The 20,341-nt window shown below is 44.9% G+C and overlaps 1 protein-coding gene across 1 annotated transcript in view; it reads left to right on the top strand.

Moving 5' to 3' along the window:
* LOC143766098 (cyclic AMP-responsive element-binding protein 3-like protein 3) overlaps positions 1-20,341 on the top strand; it is a 333,158-nt gene that overhangs the window by 223,080 nt on the left and 89,737 nt on the right. Inside the window, exon 8 of the mRNA XM_077253493.1 lies at positions 7,369-7,453. Coding sequence (XP_077109608.1) covers positions 7,369-7,453 — 85 coding nt within the window. The remainder of the gene's footprint in view (positions 1-7,368; positions 7,454-20,341) is intronic.

Genomic DNA, 20,341 nt, shown 5'->3' with positions numbered 1-20,341 from the left:
AGAATGGGGGCTGCACATGACAGGAAGGGGCGCAGGATGGGGGCTGCACATGACAGGAAGGGGGCGCAAGATGGTAGCAGCCCATGACAAGATTAGGGCGCAGAGTGTGCAAAGAGTGTGCAAAGCAGTCATCAAAGCAAAAGGTGGCTACTTTGAAGAACCTAGAATATAAGACATAATTTTAGTTGTTTCACACTTTTTTGCTAAATATTTAATTCCACACATGTTAAATCATAGTTTTGATGCCTTCAGTGAGAATGTACAATTTTCATAGTCATGAAAATACAGAAAAATCTTTAAATGAGAAGGTGTGTCCAAACTTTTGGTCTGTACTGTATATATACATCAGTGTGACACACACATTACATATATATATATATATATAATTGTCTAAGGGTTTTTCTGTCTGTCTGTCCTGTAAATCCCGCATCTCTGATTGGTCGATGCCACCAGGCCTCGACCAATCAGCGACGGGCACTGCATGGCGACAATGATGTCATAAAGGTCGCCTCGACCAATCAGCGACGGGCACAGTCTGCCGCGAATTCGCCTCGACCAATCAGCGACGGGCACAGTATCGACGTAGATGTCATAATGGTTGCCATGGCGACGATGATGTCATAAAGGTTGCCTCGACCAATCAGCGACGGGCACAGTCTGCCGCGAATTCTGGAATCATCATTGTCCATATACTAAGGGGACATGCATATTCTAGAATACCCAATGCGTTAGAATCGGGCCACAATCTAGTATATATATATATATATATATATATATATATATATATATAAAGAGCTGGAAAGCAGAAAAGCCGGTAATTCAAATGCCGGCTTTTGCTATCTCCTTATAAAACCAGACAGGATATGAGATATGGTTTACGTACAGTAAACCATTTCATATCCCTTATATTTTTACATATTCCTCACTAATAATGTTAGCAATGTGCCTTGTGCAGGCATGTACTACGGAGGACAGAGAATGAACTTTAATCCAATATTGCAGCCAGCATGCAGCCAGCGGGTAAGGAAAGGGTGAATCAAACACCCGAAAACCCCGCCCCTATGGCTGAAAATTGTTCCCTCCAAATTCAGGTGACAGAGTCCCTTTAAAATTTGACCAGCGATTTCTCATTTTTACAACAAAATTTACAAAACCATTTTTTTTAGGGACCACCTCACATTTGAAGTCAGTTTGAGGGGTCTATATGACTGAAAATACCCAAAACTGACACCATTCTAAAAACTGCACCCCTAAAGGTGCTCAGAACCACATTCAAGAAGTTTATTAACCCTTCAAGTGTTTCACAGCAGCAGAAGCAACATGGAAGGAAAAAATTAACATTTCACTTTTTAGTCACAAAAATGAACTTTTAGCAACAATTTTTTTATTTTCCCAAGGGTAAAATGAGAAACTGGACTCCAACAGTTGTTGTGCAATTTGTCCTGAGTATGCCGATACCCCCAATGTGGGGGGGAATCACTGTTTGGGCACACGACAGGGCTCAGAAGGGAAGGAGCGCCATTTGACTTTTTGAATGAAAAATTGGTTCCAATCTATAGCGGACATACAAGTCTACAAAGATATTACACAGTCACCATGTGACAAGTGGGCCTGTGTAACTTCAAATGCCAGGGCTGAATTTTAGTCCCAGTCCGGCCCTGGTAGTGAGTGTGGCCTTCCCGTGCCTGAATGACCTCTCTAAAATGCCTGGGCATGGTCCTAATGAGGCGGAGGATGTTTTATTTAGGGATCTCCTACCATACCTAGATTAAAGCATCAGTCAACTCCTGGACAGTTTGTGGTGCAACGTGATTGGTGGATAAAATGAGACATGATTTTCCATATGTGCTCGATTGAATTAAGGTCTGGGGAACAAGTAGTCCAGTTCACAGCATCATTGCCTTCAACATGCTGGAACTGCTGACACACTTAAGCCACATGAGGCCTAGCATTGTCATGCATCAGAAGGAACCCAGGGCCTAGTGCTCCTGCATACCTATCACTTACAACTGGTGTTTTCCCCTCAAGCTTTAAACATGCCTCAATCACACCTATCCTCAAAAAGCCCTCTCTTAAACCATCCTCTGTATCGAGCTATCGCCCTATAACACTATAACTCCCTCTTCAACCTCTTACAATCAGGCTTCCGGTCACACCACTCCACTGAAACTGCCCTAACTAAGGTCACTAATGACCTATTAACCTCCAAGAGCAAGCAACACTCCTCCTGGACCTGTCCTCTACCTTTGACACAGTGGACCATTCCCTGTTGCTGATCCTCTCATCCCTTGGCATCACAGACTTGGCCCTATCCTGGATCTCGTCATACCTAACTGACCGGACATTCAGCGTCTCCCACTCACCCACCACCTCCTCACCTCGCCACCTATCTGTCGGAGTCCCGCGAGGCTCAGTTCTAGGGCCATTGCTCTTCTCCATTTACACTTTTGGCCTGGGACAGCTCATAGAATCTCACGGTTTTCAGTATCATCTCTATGCTGACGACACACAGATCTATATCTCTGGACCAGATATCACCACCCAACTAACCAGAATCCCTCAATGTCTATCCGCTATTTCATCCTTCTTCTCCGCTAGATTTCTAAAACTTAACATGGACAAAACAGAATTAATCATCTTTCCCTCATCTCACACGACCCCCCCAATGAACCTATCCATTACAGTAAACGGCTGCCCACTCTCCCCAGTCCCACAAGCTCGCTGTCTCGGGGTAAAACTTGACACTGATCTCTCCTTCAAACCACATATCCAAGCCCTTTCCACTTCCTGCTGCCTTCAACTCAAAAATATTTCACGGATCTGTACATTCTTAAGCCAAGAATCTGCAAAAACCCTGCTCTGTGGCCTCCCCTCTAACACTCTTGCACCCCTCCAATCTATCCTAAACTCAGCTGCCTGACTAATCCTCCTATCCCCCCCCCTTATTCCCCGGCCTCTCCCCTCTGTCAATCCCTTAACTGGCTCCGCATTACCCAGAGACTCCAGTACAAAAGCCTAACCATGACATACAAAGTCATCCACAACCTGTCTCCTCCATACATCTGTGACCTTTTCTCCCGGTACTTTCCTGCACGCAACCTCTGATCCTCACAAGATCTCCTTCTCTACTCCCCTCTTATCTCCTCTTCCCACAATTGCATAGAAGATTTCTCTTGCGCATCACCCTTACTCTAGAATTCTCTACCACAACATATCAGACTCTCACCTACCATCGAAACCTTCAAAAAGAACCTGAAGACCCACCTCTTCCGACAAGCCTACAACCTGCAGTAACCACCGATCGACCAAACCACTGCACGACCAGCTCTATCCTCATCTACTGTATCCTCACACATCCCTTGCAGATTGTGAGCCCTCGCGGGCAGGGTCCTCTCTCCTCCTGTACCAGTTGTGATTTGTATTGTTCAAGATTATTGTATATGTTTTTATTATGTATACCCCTCCTCACATGTAAAGCGCCATGGAATAAATGGTGCTATAATAATAAATAATAATAATATAGTCTCACAATGGGTCTGAGGATTTCATCATGGGAAATGCTTCCCCACACCATTACTGACCCCCTGCCAAATCGGTGATGCTGGAGGATGTTGCAGGCACATGTGTTCAGTGCAAACCTGCTCTAATCTGTTAACAGCATAGGGCGCCAATGTCGAATCTGTCAATCTTGCAAATGCCAATTGCCCTGCATGGTGTTGGGCTGTGAGCGCAACACCTACTTGTCTGAGTCTGTTTCTGACAGTTTGAGCAGACACATGCATGTTAGTGGCCTGCTGTTGGTCATTTTGCATGGCTGTGGCACTGCTCCTCCTATTCATCCTTGCACAAAGGAGGAGGTAGTGGTCCTGCTTGTTGCCTTCCTACAGCCTCTTCCATGTCTCCTGGTGTACTGGTCTGTCTCCTGATATCTGCTCCATGCTTTGGAAACTGTACTGACAGACACAGCAACCCTTCTTGCTACAGCTTGCATTAATGTGCCATCCTGGATTAGCTGCACTACCTGAGCAAATTCTGTGGGTTGTATACACCGCCTCATGCTTCTCTACAGTACCTCTAGAGGCGAGAGCAATGACAAAATGCAAAAGTGACCAAAGCAACAGCCAAAAAGGATGAGAACAGACAAATAATCTGTGGTCACCCCTTGCAGAACCACTCCTTTATAGGGGGTGTTTTGCTAATTGCCTATTATTTCTTCTTGTTGTCTGTTCCATTTGCACAACAGCAGGAGAAATTGATTCACAATCAGTGTTGCTTCATAACTGGACAGCTTGATTTCACAGAAGTGTGATTGACTTGGAGTTACATTGTGTTAAGTGTTCCCTTGGCACAGGGATCCTCAAAAGACCATAAGAATGATTGTTAGGTTCCTTTCATTGATAATCTCAAGTAATACTATGTGTTTCTTGCCTGAGCAACTTGATAAAAGAGTCCTGGGTCCCTGAAATGCATAGTTTTCTTGGTTTTATTTATTAGTGAAAGGAACTTCGCAGTCATTTTTATGGTCTTCTGTTTATTCCCATTCCATCTTCAATGTATTCATTTTGAACCAGGTTGTCCTGCATCGACTACCATCACATTTAAATGTATTGATCCCCAGTTTGGTTGGTTCCTGTTTTTTATGTGAGGCCATTATACAGTATGGAGCATCATGTGTGATCATTTACAATATGGCGCATCATTTGTGACCATTGTACAAAATGCAGCATCATGTGGGGTCATTATACAGTATGGAGCACTGTCGGGCCATTATACAGTATGGAGCATCATGTGGGGTCATTATACAGTCTGAAGCATCATGTGAGGCCGTTATACAGTCTGGAGCATCATGTAGGGTCATTATATAGTATGGAGCATCATGTGGGGCCATTATACAGTATGGAGCACTGTGTGGCCATTATACAGTATTGAGCATCATGTGGGACCACTATACAGTATGGAGCACTATGTCGGGCCATTACACACTATGTAGCATCATGTGAGAACATTATACAGTATGGAGCATCATATGGGGCCACTATACTGTATGGAGTGCTATGTGAGGCCACTATACAGTTTAGAGCATCATGTGGGGGATTATACAGTATGGAGCACCATGTGGAGCCATTAAACAAGTATGGAGCACCATGTGGGGTCATTATACAGTATGGAGCACTATGTCGGGCCATTATACAGTATGGAGCATCATGTGGGGCCATTATACAGTATGGAGCACTGTGTGGCCATTATACAGTATTGAACATCATGTGGGGTCATTATACAGTATGGAGCATCATGTGGGGTCATTATACAGTATGGAGCACTATGTTGGGTGTTATGATGACCTGGTGGTTAGGAGCACCCGGAATGACCTGATGAGCAAACTAGTAATACAGGACAAGCTCTGGGAAGTGGGAGCTCTGCTGACCGCAACCACTAATCCTATCACAACACACTAGAAATAGCCATGGAGCGTACCTGACTCTGCCTAGACGCCTCTTCACAGCCTAAGAGCTAACTACCCCTAAAGATAGAAAATAAAGCCTACCTTGCCTCAGAGAAATTCCCCAAAGAAAAAGGCAGCCCCCCACACATATTGACTGTGAGTTAAGATGGAAGTCACAAACACAGGAATGAAACAGGTTTCAGCAAAGGAGGCCAGACTTAACTAAACAGACTGAGGATAGAAAAGGTACCTTTGCGGTCAGCACAAAAAACTACAAAAACCACGCAGAGTGTGCAAAAGAGACCCCCGCACCGACTCACGGTGCGGAGGTGCCACTCTGCATCCCAGAGCTTCCAGCTAGCAAGGCAAAATTATGATAGCAAGCTGGACAAGAAAAACAGTGATAAACAAATAAACTAGCAGGGACTTAGCTTCTGCTAGAGTAGACAGGTCATATGAAAGATCCAAGAGAGATCTGAACCAGTACTAGGACATTGACAGCTGGCATCAAGTAACGATCTGAGTGGAGTTAAATAGAGCAGCCAGCCTAGGACTAAACGAGGTCAGCTGAGGAAGGAACCTCAGAACCAGCAGCTCCACTCACAACCACCAGATGGAGTCCATGGACAGAACTCGCCGAAGTACCATTCATGACCACAGGAGGGAGTTCGAGAACAGAATTCACAACAGTTGGGCCATTATACAGTAAGGAGCATCGTGTGGGACCACTATACAGTATGGAGCATCATGTGGGGGTCATTATACAGTATGTAGTATCATGGGTGGTCATTATACAATGTGGAGCATCATGTGGGGTCATTATACAGTATGGAGCACTATGTTGGGCCATTATACAGTAAGGAGCATCATGTGGGACCACTATACAGTATGGAGCACTATGTCGGGCCATTATACACTATGTAGCATCATGTGAGAACATTATACAGTATGGAGCATCATGTGGGGCCACTATACTGTATGGAGTGCTCTGTGAGGCCACTATACAGTTTAGAGTATCATGTGGGGCGATTATACTGTATGGAGCACCATGTGGAGCCATTAAACAAGTACGGAACACCATGTGGGGCCTTTATATAGTATGGAGCACTAGGTGGGCACATTATACAGTATCCTTTATATATTTAAATTATGCTATTGGGCCATATGCTTTTTAATGCTCTTACATAACATGATATATTATTCTACTATAATTCCAAAAGTTAATAGTTTTATTTGTTTAAAAAAATGTCTACAATTTATGTCCTTAACAAATGTTAAGGTTGGTCAGTGACTTTGTGCAAGCTTTTAACTCTGGCCCTCTGTGTATTTGAGTTTGACATCCTTAGCTTGAAGGGTTATTTTCATCATGATAAAGGGCTACAATTGCAAAGCGGTTTTAAAACCAAACAATTTTGCAATTTTACATTTGATTCAAAATCCTCTACAGTCTCAAGAACAGACCTTCACTACAATCGGTGGCTAGTATCTTAGGCTTGGAGTGCAGCACTTACAAGCTCTTTGCTACAGACTCTATAGCACGCTAATGTACTGTACAAGTTGTTTTTCTAATCTAAAACCTCAGTATTCCGGTTAAATTGCCGTGTTGACACTTTGCGATAAATAAGTGGGTTTTGGATTGCTGTTTGGGCACTTGGTCTCTAAAAGGTTCGCCATCACTGGTATAGTGTGAGGGCTATCTTGTTACCCTACGCTAATCACCTATACAGGCATAATAACCTGATGGAGCGCCTTTGCATTGTTTCCATTCTTTTACAAGCTACTCTTACATTTCGTTACGTTTGTTTTCGTACAACTTGCTGAGCCTGCGGATAGAAGTTTGCTGAAAAAGTACAGTCCTATTAACACATTAATTATGAACTATTTAGTAATTGGAACCAGTAACAATTTTATTTTTGCCCATTTAGGTCCCTCCTTGAACAACTGCGCAAACTTCAAGCTTTAGTCTCTCAGACCGCAGGAAAGACAGCTCAGACAGGAACATGTGTAGCAGTAAGTAACATCATGAATTTGATGTCCTATTTGTGTGTTATATAGCATACAACTTTTAAAGGGGTTGTCCACTACTCTGACAACCCCTTTTCGATCACTATGTTTCTCCCAAGTAAAACAATAACAGATATACTTTCCTCCGATGCTGGTGCATTCACAAAATCTATCCTTTTGTGACTGATATTATTATTTTACTCACTTATATAGCGCCATTAATTCCTCAGCGCTTTACACACATTATCATCACTGTCCCCACTGGAGCTCACAATCTACATTCCCTATCCGAATGTCTTTGGAGTGTGAGAGGAAATCGGAGTGCCCGGAGGAAACCCACACAAACACGGGGAGAACATACAAACTCTCTGCAGATGTTGTCCTTGGTGGGATTTGAACCCAGGACCTCAGTGCTGCACTGCTAACCACTGAGCCACTGTGCTGCACATCAAACCTCAGAGCCACATAATCTATTTTGATGTTATTACATTTATTTCACCCAATGAAATTTCACTTCATCATTGTGCTCACATAGCAGAACTAAGATAATTAATCACACAAAACAGATATAAATCACACCCCCACCCCCAAACAATAAGCCATATTTAAAATGATTTTTGTTAAAATCATAATGTTTGCACAACTAGATATAATTAAAAAAGGAAATTTGTAAATAATAGTTAAATGGTTTAGTAATATGGCTGTGTTACATTTCTGTGGAGCGAGGCTTTGCCCACAAGACTGCTTCTGCCCCAGAGTATGCATATCGCATGCACCACTGACAGAAACCAGCAAATTATTGCAGCACATAGTGTGTGTGTGACCTGGGAAGATTCAAAAGTTTGCAGTTAGAGTGAATGCAGACTTTTCATTTTAGATGGGACAGCCTCTTTCTATCACTCTCCAAAGACTGTAATGGGCATTTCCCATCTGCAAATGTAAAAAGTAAAGCATGCTGCTTTTTAAAAATTAAGGGCATACTTTTCATGCACATGTGACTAAACTCACAGATTAGAATTATCTCCTGTGAATCCACAACAGGAAATCTACTAGCTAGAATGTACATTTAATCCTCGGAAAGCTGGATGAGATAAAGGAATATTGGTTTGCTTAGTAGACCAAGTCTTTTTATAAAGTGTCATGTCTGAGCCTGCAATTATATGGCAAGGCCAGTAGGAGTGACAGTGAGACTTGGTATTCCCATTGACTCCAGTACTTTTCATGTAGAGTCATATGGACTTATTTGGCTAGTCTAATCTATTTTTTACAATGTTTTTTTTTAATTTACAATATATGTGAAACTTGATGTTTAGCATGTGTCCAGGTGGACAGATGGCCAAAGTGTGACTTCACTTGCTTGCTAAATGCAAATTTAGGCAACTTTTTTAATCGTCTTCATTCATTTTTTGTGCAATTGTGTTGCATATATATATATATATATATATATATATATATATATATATATATATATACACACTGTATCTGAGTGCTTTGTTACAAATCCACTAAAGCTGGTTCTTAGTCATTGGGACCACTACAGCTTGTCTTGTTTCACACCGCGCATGTGCCCTCAATACTTAGGGACACAAGAGCACTTTCGTCCATTTTGGGATACTCGCCTGTTATGATCCAGTGGTAGGATCACCAAACTGACCTGATAGGTAAACCTGAATAGTAGGACAAGCTCCGGGGATGTGGAAACTATACCGACCGCAATCCTGATCCTATCCATACACACTAAAGGCAGCCGTGGAGCGTTACCTAAAAACCTAGACGCCTCTTCACAGCCTGAGAAACTGGCTACCCCTAGAGAGAAAGCAAAGCCTCACTTGCCTCAGAGAAATAACCCCAAAGATTAGACAGCCCCCCACAAATAATAACGGTGAGTTAAGGGGAAAATACAAACGTAGGAATGAAAAACAGGTTTAAGCAAATGAGGCCCGCTAACACTAAATAGACAGAAGAGAGCAAGGGATATGTGCGGTCGGTACAAAAACTATCAAAAACTATCCACGCAGAAAGTACAAGAACCCCCACACCGACTCACGATGTGAGGGGCGCACTCTGCACCCCAGAGCTACCAGCAAGCGAAAAATCACATATAAGCAAGCTGGACTGAACACATGATATCCTGAGAAACATTTTCAAGGAAACAATGAGCAAAAAGAACTAGCAAAACTTAGCTTCTCAGAAAGAAAAAGGTCACCAGGGAAATCCAGGAGAAGTCAGAACCAGTACTGAATACAACGACAGCAGGCAACAAGTAAAGGTCCAGGTGGAGTTAAATAGGAACCAGCATAGCAGGAAATGAGGCAGCTGAGCCCAGCTCCAGACCCGCAGTATCGCAAAAGGCCACCAGAGGGAGCCCAGACGGAATTCACAACAGTACCCCCCCCCTTGAGGAGGGGTCACCGAACCCTCACCAGAGCCCCCAGGCCGATCAGGACGAGCCGAATGAAAGGCACGAACCAAATCGGCCGCATGGACATCAGAGGCGACAACCCAGGAATTATCCTCCTGACCATAGCCCTTCCATTTAACCAAGTACTGAAGCTTCCGTCTCGAAACACGAGAGTCCAAGATCTTCTCCACCACATACTCCAATTCTCCCTCGACCAAGACCGGAGCAGGAGGATCAACAGAAGGAACCACAGGCACCACATACCTCCGAAACAATGACCTATGGAACACATTGTGAATGGCAAAAGATGCTGGGAGGTCCAAATGAAATGACACAGGGTTGAGGATTTCCAAAATCTTATAAGGACCGATGAAACGAGGCTTGAACTTAGGAGAGGAAACCTTCATCGGAACATAATGAGAAGACATCCATACCAAATCCCCCACACGAAGTCGGGGACCCACACAGTGACGGCGGTTAGCAAAGCGCTGAGCCTTCTCTTGTGACAACGTCAAATTGTCCACCACGTGGTTCCAAATCTGCTGCAACCTATCCACCACAGAATCCACCCCAGGACAGTCAGAAGGCTCAACCTGACCTGAGGAAAAACGAGGATGAAAACCAGAATTGCAAAAAAAAGGCGAAACCAAAGTAGCAGAACTAGCCCGATTATTGAGGGCGAACTCAGCCAATGGCAAAAAAGTCACCCAATCATCCTGATCAGCAGAAACAAAACATCTCAGATAAGTCTCCAAGGTCTGATTAGTTCGTTCAGTTTGGCCATTCGTCTGAGGATGGAAGGCCGATGAAAAAGATAATTCAATGCCCATCTTAGCACAAAAGGACTGCCAAAATCTGGACACAAACTGGGATCCTCTGTCAGACACAATATTCTCAGGAATACCATGCAAACGAACCACATTCTGAAAAAACAGTGGAACCAAATCGGAGGAGGAAGGCAACTTAGGCAAGGGCACCAAATGGACCATTTTAGAAAAACGATCACAAACCACCCAGATAACAGACATCTTCTGAGAGACTGGAAGATCCGAAATAAAGTCCATGGAAATATGCGTCCAGGGCCTCTTCGGGACAGGCAAAGGCAAAAGCAATCCACTGGCACGAGAACAGCAAGGCTTGGCCCGAGCACAAATCCCACAGGACTGCACAAAGGAACGCACATCCCGCGACAAGGAAGGCCACCAAAAGACCCTAGCCACCAAATCCCTGGTACCAAAAATCCCAGGATGACCCGCCAACACTGAAGAATGAACCTCGGAAATGACTCTACTGGTCCATCTATCCGGGACAAACAGTCTCTCCGGTGGACAACGGTCAGGTCTATTGGCCTGAAATTCCTGCAGTACCCGTCGTAAATCAGGGGGGATGGCAGACAAAATCACCCCCTCTCTGAGGACACCAGCCGGTTCAGAAACTCCCGGAGAGTCAGGCACAAAGCTCCTAGAAAGAGCATCAGCCTTCACGTTCTTCGAACCCGGAAGGTATGAAACCACGAAATCGAAATGGGAGAAAAACAGCGACCACCGAGCCTGTCTAGGATTTAGCCGTTTAGCAGACTCGAGATAAGTCAAATTCTTGTGATCAGTCAAGACCACCACACGATGTTTGGCTCCCTCAAGCCAATGTCACCACTCCTCAAATGCCCACTTCATTGCCAACAACTCCCGATTACCAACATCATAATTCCGCTCGGCAGGCGAAAACTTTCTTGAAAAGAAAGCACATGGCCTCATCACAGAGCCATCAGAGCTTCTCTGAGACAAGACAGCCCCTGCTCCAATCTCAGAAGCATCAACCTCGACCTGGAAGGGCAGAGAGACATCCGGCTGACACAAGACAGGAGCCGAAGAGAACCGACGTTTGAGCTCCTGAAAGGCCTCCACGGCCGCAGGAGACCAATTCGTCACATCAGAACCCTTCTTGGTCAAATCCGTCAAAGGCTTAACCACACTGGAAAAATTAGTGATGAAGCGACGGTAAAAATTAGCAAAACCCAAGAACTTCTGAAGACTCTTTACCGATGTAGGTTGAGTCCAGTCATGAATAGCCTGGACCTTGACTGAATCCATCTCAATGGTAGAAGGAGAAAAAATAAAGCCCAAAAAGGAAACCTTCTGGACTCAGAAGAGACATTTAGAGCCCTTCACAAACAAGGCATTGGCTCGCAGGACCTGAAATACCATCCTGACCTGCTTCGCATGAGATTCCCAATCATCAGAAAAGACCAAAATATCATCCAGGTACACAATCATAAACCTATCCAGATACTCTCGGAAGATGTCGTGCATGAAGGACTGGAACACAGAAGGGGCATTAGAAAGCCCAAAAGGCATCTCCAAGTACTCAAAATGGCCTTCGGGCGTATTAAATGCTGTTTTCCATTCATCGCCCTGCTTTATACGCACAAGATTATACGCTCCACGAAGATCTATCTTGGTGAACCAACTGGCCCCCCTAATCCGAGCAAACAGATCGGACAACAGTGGCAAAGGATACTGAAATTTGACCGTGATGTTATTTAGAAGGCGATAATCTATACAGGGTCTCAGAGAACCATCCTTCTTGGCCACAAAAAAGAACCCCGCACCCAAAGGGGACGAGGACGGGCGAATATGCCCCTTCTCCAAAGACTCCTTGATATAACTCCGCATAGCGGCATGTTCTGGTACAGACAAATTAAAAAGTCGTCCCTTAGGGAACTTGCTACCAGGAATCAAATTTATGGCGCAGTCACAATCCCTATGAGGAGGTAGGGCACTGGACTTGGGCTCATCAAATACATCCTAGTAGTCCGACAAAAATTCAGGGACTTCAGAAGGAGTAGAAGAAGCAATTGACACCAAAGGAGCATCGCCATAAATCCCCTGGCAACCCCAACTTGACACAGACATTGCTTTCCAATCCAGGACTGGATTATGAGCCTGCAGCCATGGCAGACCTAACACGACAACATCATGCAAATTATGTAACACAAAAAAGCGAATCACCTCCTGATGTGCAGGAGTCATGCACATGGTCACTTGAGCCCAGTACAGAGGTTTATTCTTGGCCAATGGCGTGGCATCAATTCACTTTAGTGGAATAGGGAATTGCAAAGGCTCCCAAGATAAAACCACAGCGCCTGGCAAAAGACAAATCCATCAAATTCAGGGCAACACCTGAATCCACAAAAGCCATAACTGAGTAGGATGACAGAGAGCAAATCAAAGTAACAGACAAAATGAATTTAGGCTGTACAGTACCAATGGTGACTGACAGCGAAGTTTTTTGTGCGCTTAGAACAATCTGAGATAACATGAGCCGAATCACCACAGTAAAAGCACAACCCATTCTGACGTCTGTGATTTTGCCGTTCAATTCTGGTCAGAATCCTGTCACATTGCATAGACTCAGGCTTCTGCTTAGAAAATACCGCCAGATGGTGCACTGGTTTGCGCTGCCACAAACGCCGATCAATCTGAATGGCCAAAGACATTGACTCATTCAGACCCGCAGGCGTGGGGAACCCCACCATAACATCCTTAATGGCTTCAGAAAGACCCTTTCTGAAAATCGCTGCCAGGGCACACTCATTTCATGGAGTGAGCACAGACCATTTCCTAAATTTCTGACAGTAAACCTCTGCTTCATCTTGACCCTGGGAGAGAGCCAGCAAAACCTTTTCTGCTTGGTCTACCAGATTAGGTTCCTCATAAAGCACTCCAAGCGCCAGAAAAAATGCATCCACATTTTGCAATGCAGGATCTCCTGGGGCCAGAGAGAATGCCCAATCTTGAGGGTCACCACGCAACAAAGAAATAATAATTTTAACTTGCTGAACCGGATCACCAAAGGAACCAGGTCTCAGAGAAAGGAATAATTTGCAATTATTTTTAAAGTTCAAAAACCTAGATCTGTCTCCGGAGAACAGCTCAGGAATAGGTATCTTAGGCTCTGACATAGGACTGTGGACTACATAATCCTGAATGCCTTGTACCCTAGCAGTGAGATGATCCACACTAGAAGACAGAAGGTCCATAGCTGCAGCTGAATTCTGAACCACCCAGAGATTAAGGGGAGGAGAGAGGCTAGACACACTGCAGAGGAGAAAAGAAAAAAAAAAATGAACTCAGGATTTCTCTTATCCCTCTTTTGTGATGCATTAACTCTTTACTGGCCTGCTGTACTGTTATGATCCGGTGGTAGGATCACCAAACTGACCTGATAGGTAAACCTGAATAGTAGGACAAGCTCCGGGGATGTGGAAACTATACCGACCGCAATCCTGATCCTATCCATACACACTAAAGGCAGCCGTGGAGCGTTACCTAAAAACCTAGACGCCTCTTCACTAGTGTTGAGCATTCCGATACCGCAAGTATCGGGTATCGGCTGATACTTGCGGGTATCGGAATTCTGATACCGAGATCCGATACTTTTGTGGTATCTGTATCGAAACAACATTAATGTGTAAAAGAAAGAATTAAAATAAAAAATATTGCTATACTCACCTCTCCGACGCAGCCTGGACCTTACCGAGGGAACCGGTAGCGTTCTTTGCTTAAAATGCGCGCGTTTACTGCCTTCCGTGACGTCACGGCTTGTGATTGGTCGCGTGCCGCCCATGTGACCGCGATGCGACCAATCACAGCAAGCCGTGACGTAATTTTCAGGTCCTGAATGCAGAATTAGGCATTCAGGACCTGAAATTACGTCACGGCTTGCTGTGATTAGTCGCGTCGCGGTCACATGGGCGGCACGCAACCAATCACAAGCCGTGACGTAATTTTAAATGCGCGCGTTTCCTGCCTCCCGTGACGTCACGGCTTGTGATTGGTCGCGTCGCCCATGTGACCGCGACGCGACCAATCACAGCAAGCCGTGACGTAATTTTCAGGTCCTGAATGCAGAATTAGGCATTCAGGACCTGAAAATTACGTCACGGCTTGCTGTGATTGGTCGCGTCGCGGTCACATGGGCGGCACGCAACCAATCACAAGCCATGATGTAATTTTAAAATGCGCGCGTTTCCTGCCTCCCGTGACGTCACGGCTTGTGATTGGTCGCGTCGCCCATGTGACCGTGACGCGACCAATCACAAGCCGTAACGTAATTTTTAAATCCTGAATGCCTAGAATTAGGCATTCAGGACCTGAAAATTACATCACCGCTTGCTGTGATTGGTCACGTCGCGGCCACATGGGGGGCACGCGACCAATCACAAGCCGTGACGTCACAGGAGGCAGGAAACTCGCACATTTTAAGCAAAGAACGCTGCCGGTTCCCTCGGTGAGGTCCAGGCTGCGTCGGAGAGGTGAGTATAGCAATATTTTTTATTTTAATTCTTTATTTTACACATTAATATGGATCCCAGGGCCTGAAGGAGAGTTTCCTCTCCTTCAGACCCTGGGAACCATCAGGGATACCGTCCGATACTTGAGTCCCATTGACTTGTATTGGTATCGGGTATCGGTATCGGATTAGATCAAATACTTTGCCGGTATCGGCCGATACTTTCCGATACCGATACTTTCAAGTATCGGACGGTATCGCTCAACACTACTCTTCACAGCCTGAGAAACTGGCTACCCCTAGAGAGAAAGCAAAGCCTCACTTGCCTCAGAGAAATAACCCCAAAGTTTAGACAGCCCCCCACAAATAATAACGGTGAGTTAAGGGGAAAATACAAACGTAGGAATGAAAAACAGGTTTAAGCAAATGAGGCCCGCTAACACTAAATAGACAGAAGAGAGCAAGGGATCTGTGCGGTCGGTACAAAAACTATCAAAAACTATCCACGCAGAAAGTACAAGAACCCCCACACCGACTCACGATGTGAGGGGCGCACTCTGCACCCCAGAGCTACCAGCAAGCGAAAAATCACATATAAGCAAGCTGGACTGAACACATGATATCCTGAGAAACATTTTCAAGGAAACAATGAGCAAAAAGAACTAGCAAAACTTAGCTTCTCAGAAAGAAACAGGTCACCAGGGAAATCCAGGAGAAGTCAGAACCAGTACTGAATACAACGACAGCAGGCAACAAGTAAAGGTCCAGGTGGAGTTAAATAGGAACCAGCATAGCAGGAAATGAGGCAGCTGAGCCCAGCTCCAGACCCGCAGTATCGCTAAAGGCCACCAGAGGGAGCCCAGACGGAATTCACAACACTCGCCCTAGTGATCATGACCGGCTCATGAGGGGGGAGTGGTTTCCATTGTGAGTGGGGTGTTTAAACATGGCGTTTTTTGACCTGAGACATGCCACAACAACCATCATTATATTCATATTTCTCTATAAATCCTCCTGATAAGACAGTAGGCGAATCACGTAGGGCCATCTAGGATCAATAAGGGACAGCCTACATTGAGTGAGGGCGCCAGTTCACTAACTGTTAGGGTGTCAACCTCCGCTGACAGGCAGGTGACAGCCATCTTAGTGACTCCCAGGGTGAGGTAGTTTATACACAGTGTTTTTACAGGTAGTTTTATGTATTATCACTGATTGCTACTATAGCCCATAAGCCTATTTCACCCAATTCTGACAGGCTTCTTTTTCTCCAAGTATTGATCACTGATTTACAGTTATGTCCTTAGGGCCATACACTGAACTATGTATGCATCTATGACAATGATTATCTTTTTGCTTGTCTAAATATTGGCACAGGGAGGGTACCATTTTCGGTTGGTAGCGTTGGTTATCCTACTGGTTTTAGATTCCTGTGGGAATCTATAATTACAGCTATATGAAAAAGTTTGGGCACCCCTATTAATCTAAGCTTAATGTTTTATAAAAATTGTTTTTTTTGCAACAGCTATTTTAGTTTCATATATCTAATAACTGTTGGACACAGTAATGTTTCTGCCTTGAAATGAGGTTTATTGTACTAACAGAAAATGTGCAATCTGCATTCAAACAAAATTTGACAGGTGCATAAGTATGGGCACCCTTATAATTTTCTTGTTTTAAATACTCCTACCTACTTTTTACTGACTTACTAAAGCACTTTTTTTGGTTTTGTAACCTCATTGAGCTTTGAACTTCATAGCCAGGTGTATGCAATCATGAGAAAAGCTACTTAAAGTGGCCACTTGCAAGTTGTTCTCCTGTTTGAATCTCCTCTGAAGAGTGGCATCATGGGCTCCTCAAAACAACTGTCAAATGATCTGAAACAAAAATTATTCAACATAGTTGTTCATGGAAAGGATACAAAAAGCTGTCTCAGAGATTTAAACTGTCATTTTCCACTGTGAGGAACATAGTAAGGAAATGGAAGAACACGGGTACAGTTATTGTTAAGGCCAGAAGTGGCAGGCCAAGAAAAACATCAGAAAGGCAGAGAAGAAGAATGGTGAGATCAGTCAAGGACAATCCTCAGACCACTTCCGGAGAGCTGCAGCATCAGCTTGCTGCAGATGGTGTCACTGTGCATCGGTCATCTATACAACGCACTTTGCACAAGGAGAAGCTGTATGGGAGAGTGATGCGAAAGAAGCCATTTCTGCAAGCACGCCACAAACAGAGTCGGCTGAGGTATGCAAAAGCACATTTGGAGAAGCCAATTTCTTTTTGGAAGAAGGTCCTGTGGACTGATGAAACCAAGATTGAGTTTTTTGGTCATACAAAAAGGCGTTATGCATGGCGGCAAAAAAACACAGCATCCCAAGAAAAACACTTGCTACCCACAATAAAATTTGGTGGAGATTCCATCATGCTTTGGGGCTGTGTGGCCAATGCCGGCACCGGGAACCTTGTTAAAGTTGAGGGACGCATGGATTCCTCTCAGTATCAGCAGATTCTTGACAATAGTGTTCATGAATCAGTGACAAAGTTGAAGTTACACAGGGGATGGATCTTTCAGCAAGACAATGATCCAAAACACCGCTCCAAATCTACTCAGGCATTCATGCAGAGGAACAATTACACTGTTCTAGAATGGCCATCCCAGTCCCCAGACCTGAATATCATTGAACATCTGTGGGATCATTTGAAGAGGGCTGTCCATGCTCGGCGACCATCAAACTTAACTGAACTGGAATTGTTTTGTAAAGAGGAATGGTCAAAAATACCTTCATCCAGGATCCAGGAACTCACTAAAAGCTACAGGAAGCGACTAGAGGCTGTTATTTTTGCAAAAGAAGGATCTACTAAATATTAATGTCACTTTTCTGGTGAGGTGCCCTGTTATGATCCTTAGTGGCTGAGGATCACAGAATGAACTAGCTAAGTAACTGAACATAGAACGAGCTCTAGGGAGGTGGTAACTGGACTGACCGCAAAACCTGATCCTAACCAAACACACTGAAGGTAGCCGGTGAACGTGCCTAAATTCCTGGACGTCTCGACGCAGCCTAAGAAATTTGCTACCCCTATAGAGAAAGTAAGACCTCACTTGCCTCAGAGAAATGACCCCAAAGATATAGGAAGCCCCCAACAAATATTAACGGTGAGGTAAGGGGAAAATACAAAACGTAGAAATGAAAACAGATTCAGCAAATGAGGCCCACTAATACTAGATAGCAGAAGACAGGCAGGGAACTGTGCGGTCAGTAAAAAACCCTATACAAAATATCCACGCCGAGAATTCAAGAACCCCCACACCAACTAACGGTGTGAGGGGAGAAACTCAGCCCCCCAGAGCTACCAGCAAGCAAGGAAATCACATATTAGGAAGCTGGACAAGGACAAGTAAATAACCAAAAAACATATTGAACACTGATGAGCAAAAAATAACCAAACAGAAAACTTAGCTTCTCTTGAAGAGACTGATAGCGAAGGAATTCAGGAGAGATCAAAATAGCACTGAATACATCGACAGCAGGCAAACACTGAAAGTCCAGGTGAGCTAAATAGGAAACCAGCTAACAGATAACGAGACAGCTGATCCTGCCTCAGACCTGCAGAATGACACAAAGAGCCACCAGAGGGAGCCCAAAGACAGCACTCACACAGTACCACTTGTGACCACAAGAGGGAGCCAAAAAACAGAGTTTACAACAGTACCCCCCCCTTGAGGAGGGGTCACCGAACCCTCATCAAAACCCCCAGGGCGATCAGGATGAGCCACATGGAAGGCATGAACCAAATCGGCCGCATGAACATCAGAGGCGACAACCCAGGAATTATCCTCCTGACCATAGCCCTTCCACTTAACCAAATACTGAAGCCTCCGTCTAGAAATATCAGAATCCAAGATCTTCTCCACCACGTACTCCAATTCGCCCTCAACCAGCACCGGGGCAGGGGGCTCAACAGAAGGAACCACAGGCACCACATACCTCCGCAACAAAGACTTATGGAACACGTTATGAATGGCAAACGACGCTGGGAGGTCCAAACGAAATGACACAGGGTTAAGGATTTCCAAAATCTTATAAGGACCGATGAAGCAAGGCTTGAATTTAGGAGAGGAGACCTTCATAGGAACATACCGAGAAGACAGCCATACCAAATCCCCAACACGAAGTCGGGGACCCACACCGCGACGGCAGTTGGCAAAGCGCTGAGCCTTCTCCTGTGACAACTTCAAATTGTCCACCACATGTTTCCAAATCTGCTGCAACCTGTCCACCACAGAATCCACCCCAGGACAGTGAGAAGGCTCAACCTGACCCGATGAAAAACGAGGATGAAAACCAGGATTGCAGAAAAAAGGCGAAACCAAAGTAGCAGAACTAGCCCGATTATTAAGGGCAAACTCGGCCAATGGAAAAAAAGTCACCCAATCATCCTGATCAGCAGAAACAAAACATCTTAAATAAGTTTCCAAGGTCTGATTAGTTCGCTCGGTTTGGCCATTCGTCTGAGGATGGAAGGCCGATGAAAAAGACAAATCAATGCCCATCTTAGCACAAAAGATCCGCCAAAATCTGGACACAAACTGGGATCCTCTGTCAGACACAATATTTTCAGGGATGCCGTGCAAGCGAACCACATTCTGAAAAAATAGAGGAACCAAATCGGAGGAGGAAGGCAACTTAGGCAAGGGCACCAAATGGACCATTTTGGAAAAACGATCACACACCACCCAGATGACAGACATTCTCTGAGAGACTGGAAGATCCGAAATAAAATCCATGGAAATGTGCGTACAAGGCCTCTTCGGGACAGGCAAAGGCAAAAGCAAACCGCTGGCACGAGAACAGCAAGGCTTAGCCTGAGCACAAATCCCACAGGACTGCACAAAGGAACACACATCCCGCGACAAGGAAGGCCACCAGAAGGACCTAGCCACCAAATCTCTGGTACCAAAAATCCCAGGATGGCCTGCCAACACCGAAGAATGAACCTCGGAAATAACTCTGCTGGTCCATCTATCTGGGACAAACAGTCTCTCTGGTGGGCAACGGTCAGGTCTATCCGCCTGAAACTTCTGCAGCACTCGTCGCAAATCTGGGAAAATGGCAGACAAAATCACACCCTCTCTGAGGATACCAGCCGGCTCTGAAACTCCCAGAGAGTCAGGCACAAAACTCCTAGAAAGAGCATCAGCC

This window comes from Ranitomeya variabilis, chromosome 1 (assembly GCF_051348905.1).
Source record: "Ranitomeya variabilis isolate aRanVar5 chromosome 1, aRanVar5.hap1, whole genome shotgun sequence".
NCBI classification, from domain to species: domain Eukaryota; kingdom Metazoa; phylum Chordata; class Amphibia; order Anura; family Dendrobatidae; genus Ranitomeya; species Ranitomeya variabilis.
The sequence above is the reverse complement of the archived record's forward strand: the minus strand, read 5'-3'. Positions and strand labels throughout refer to the sequence as shown.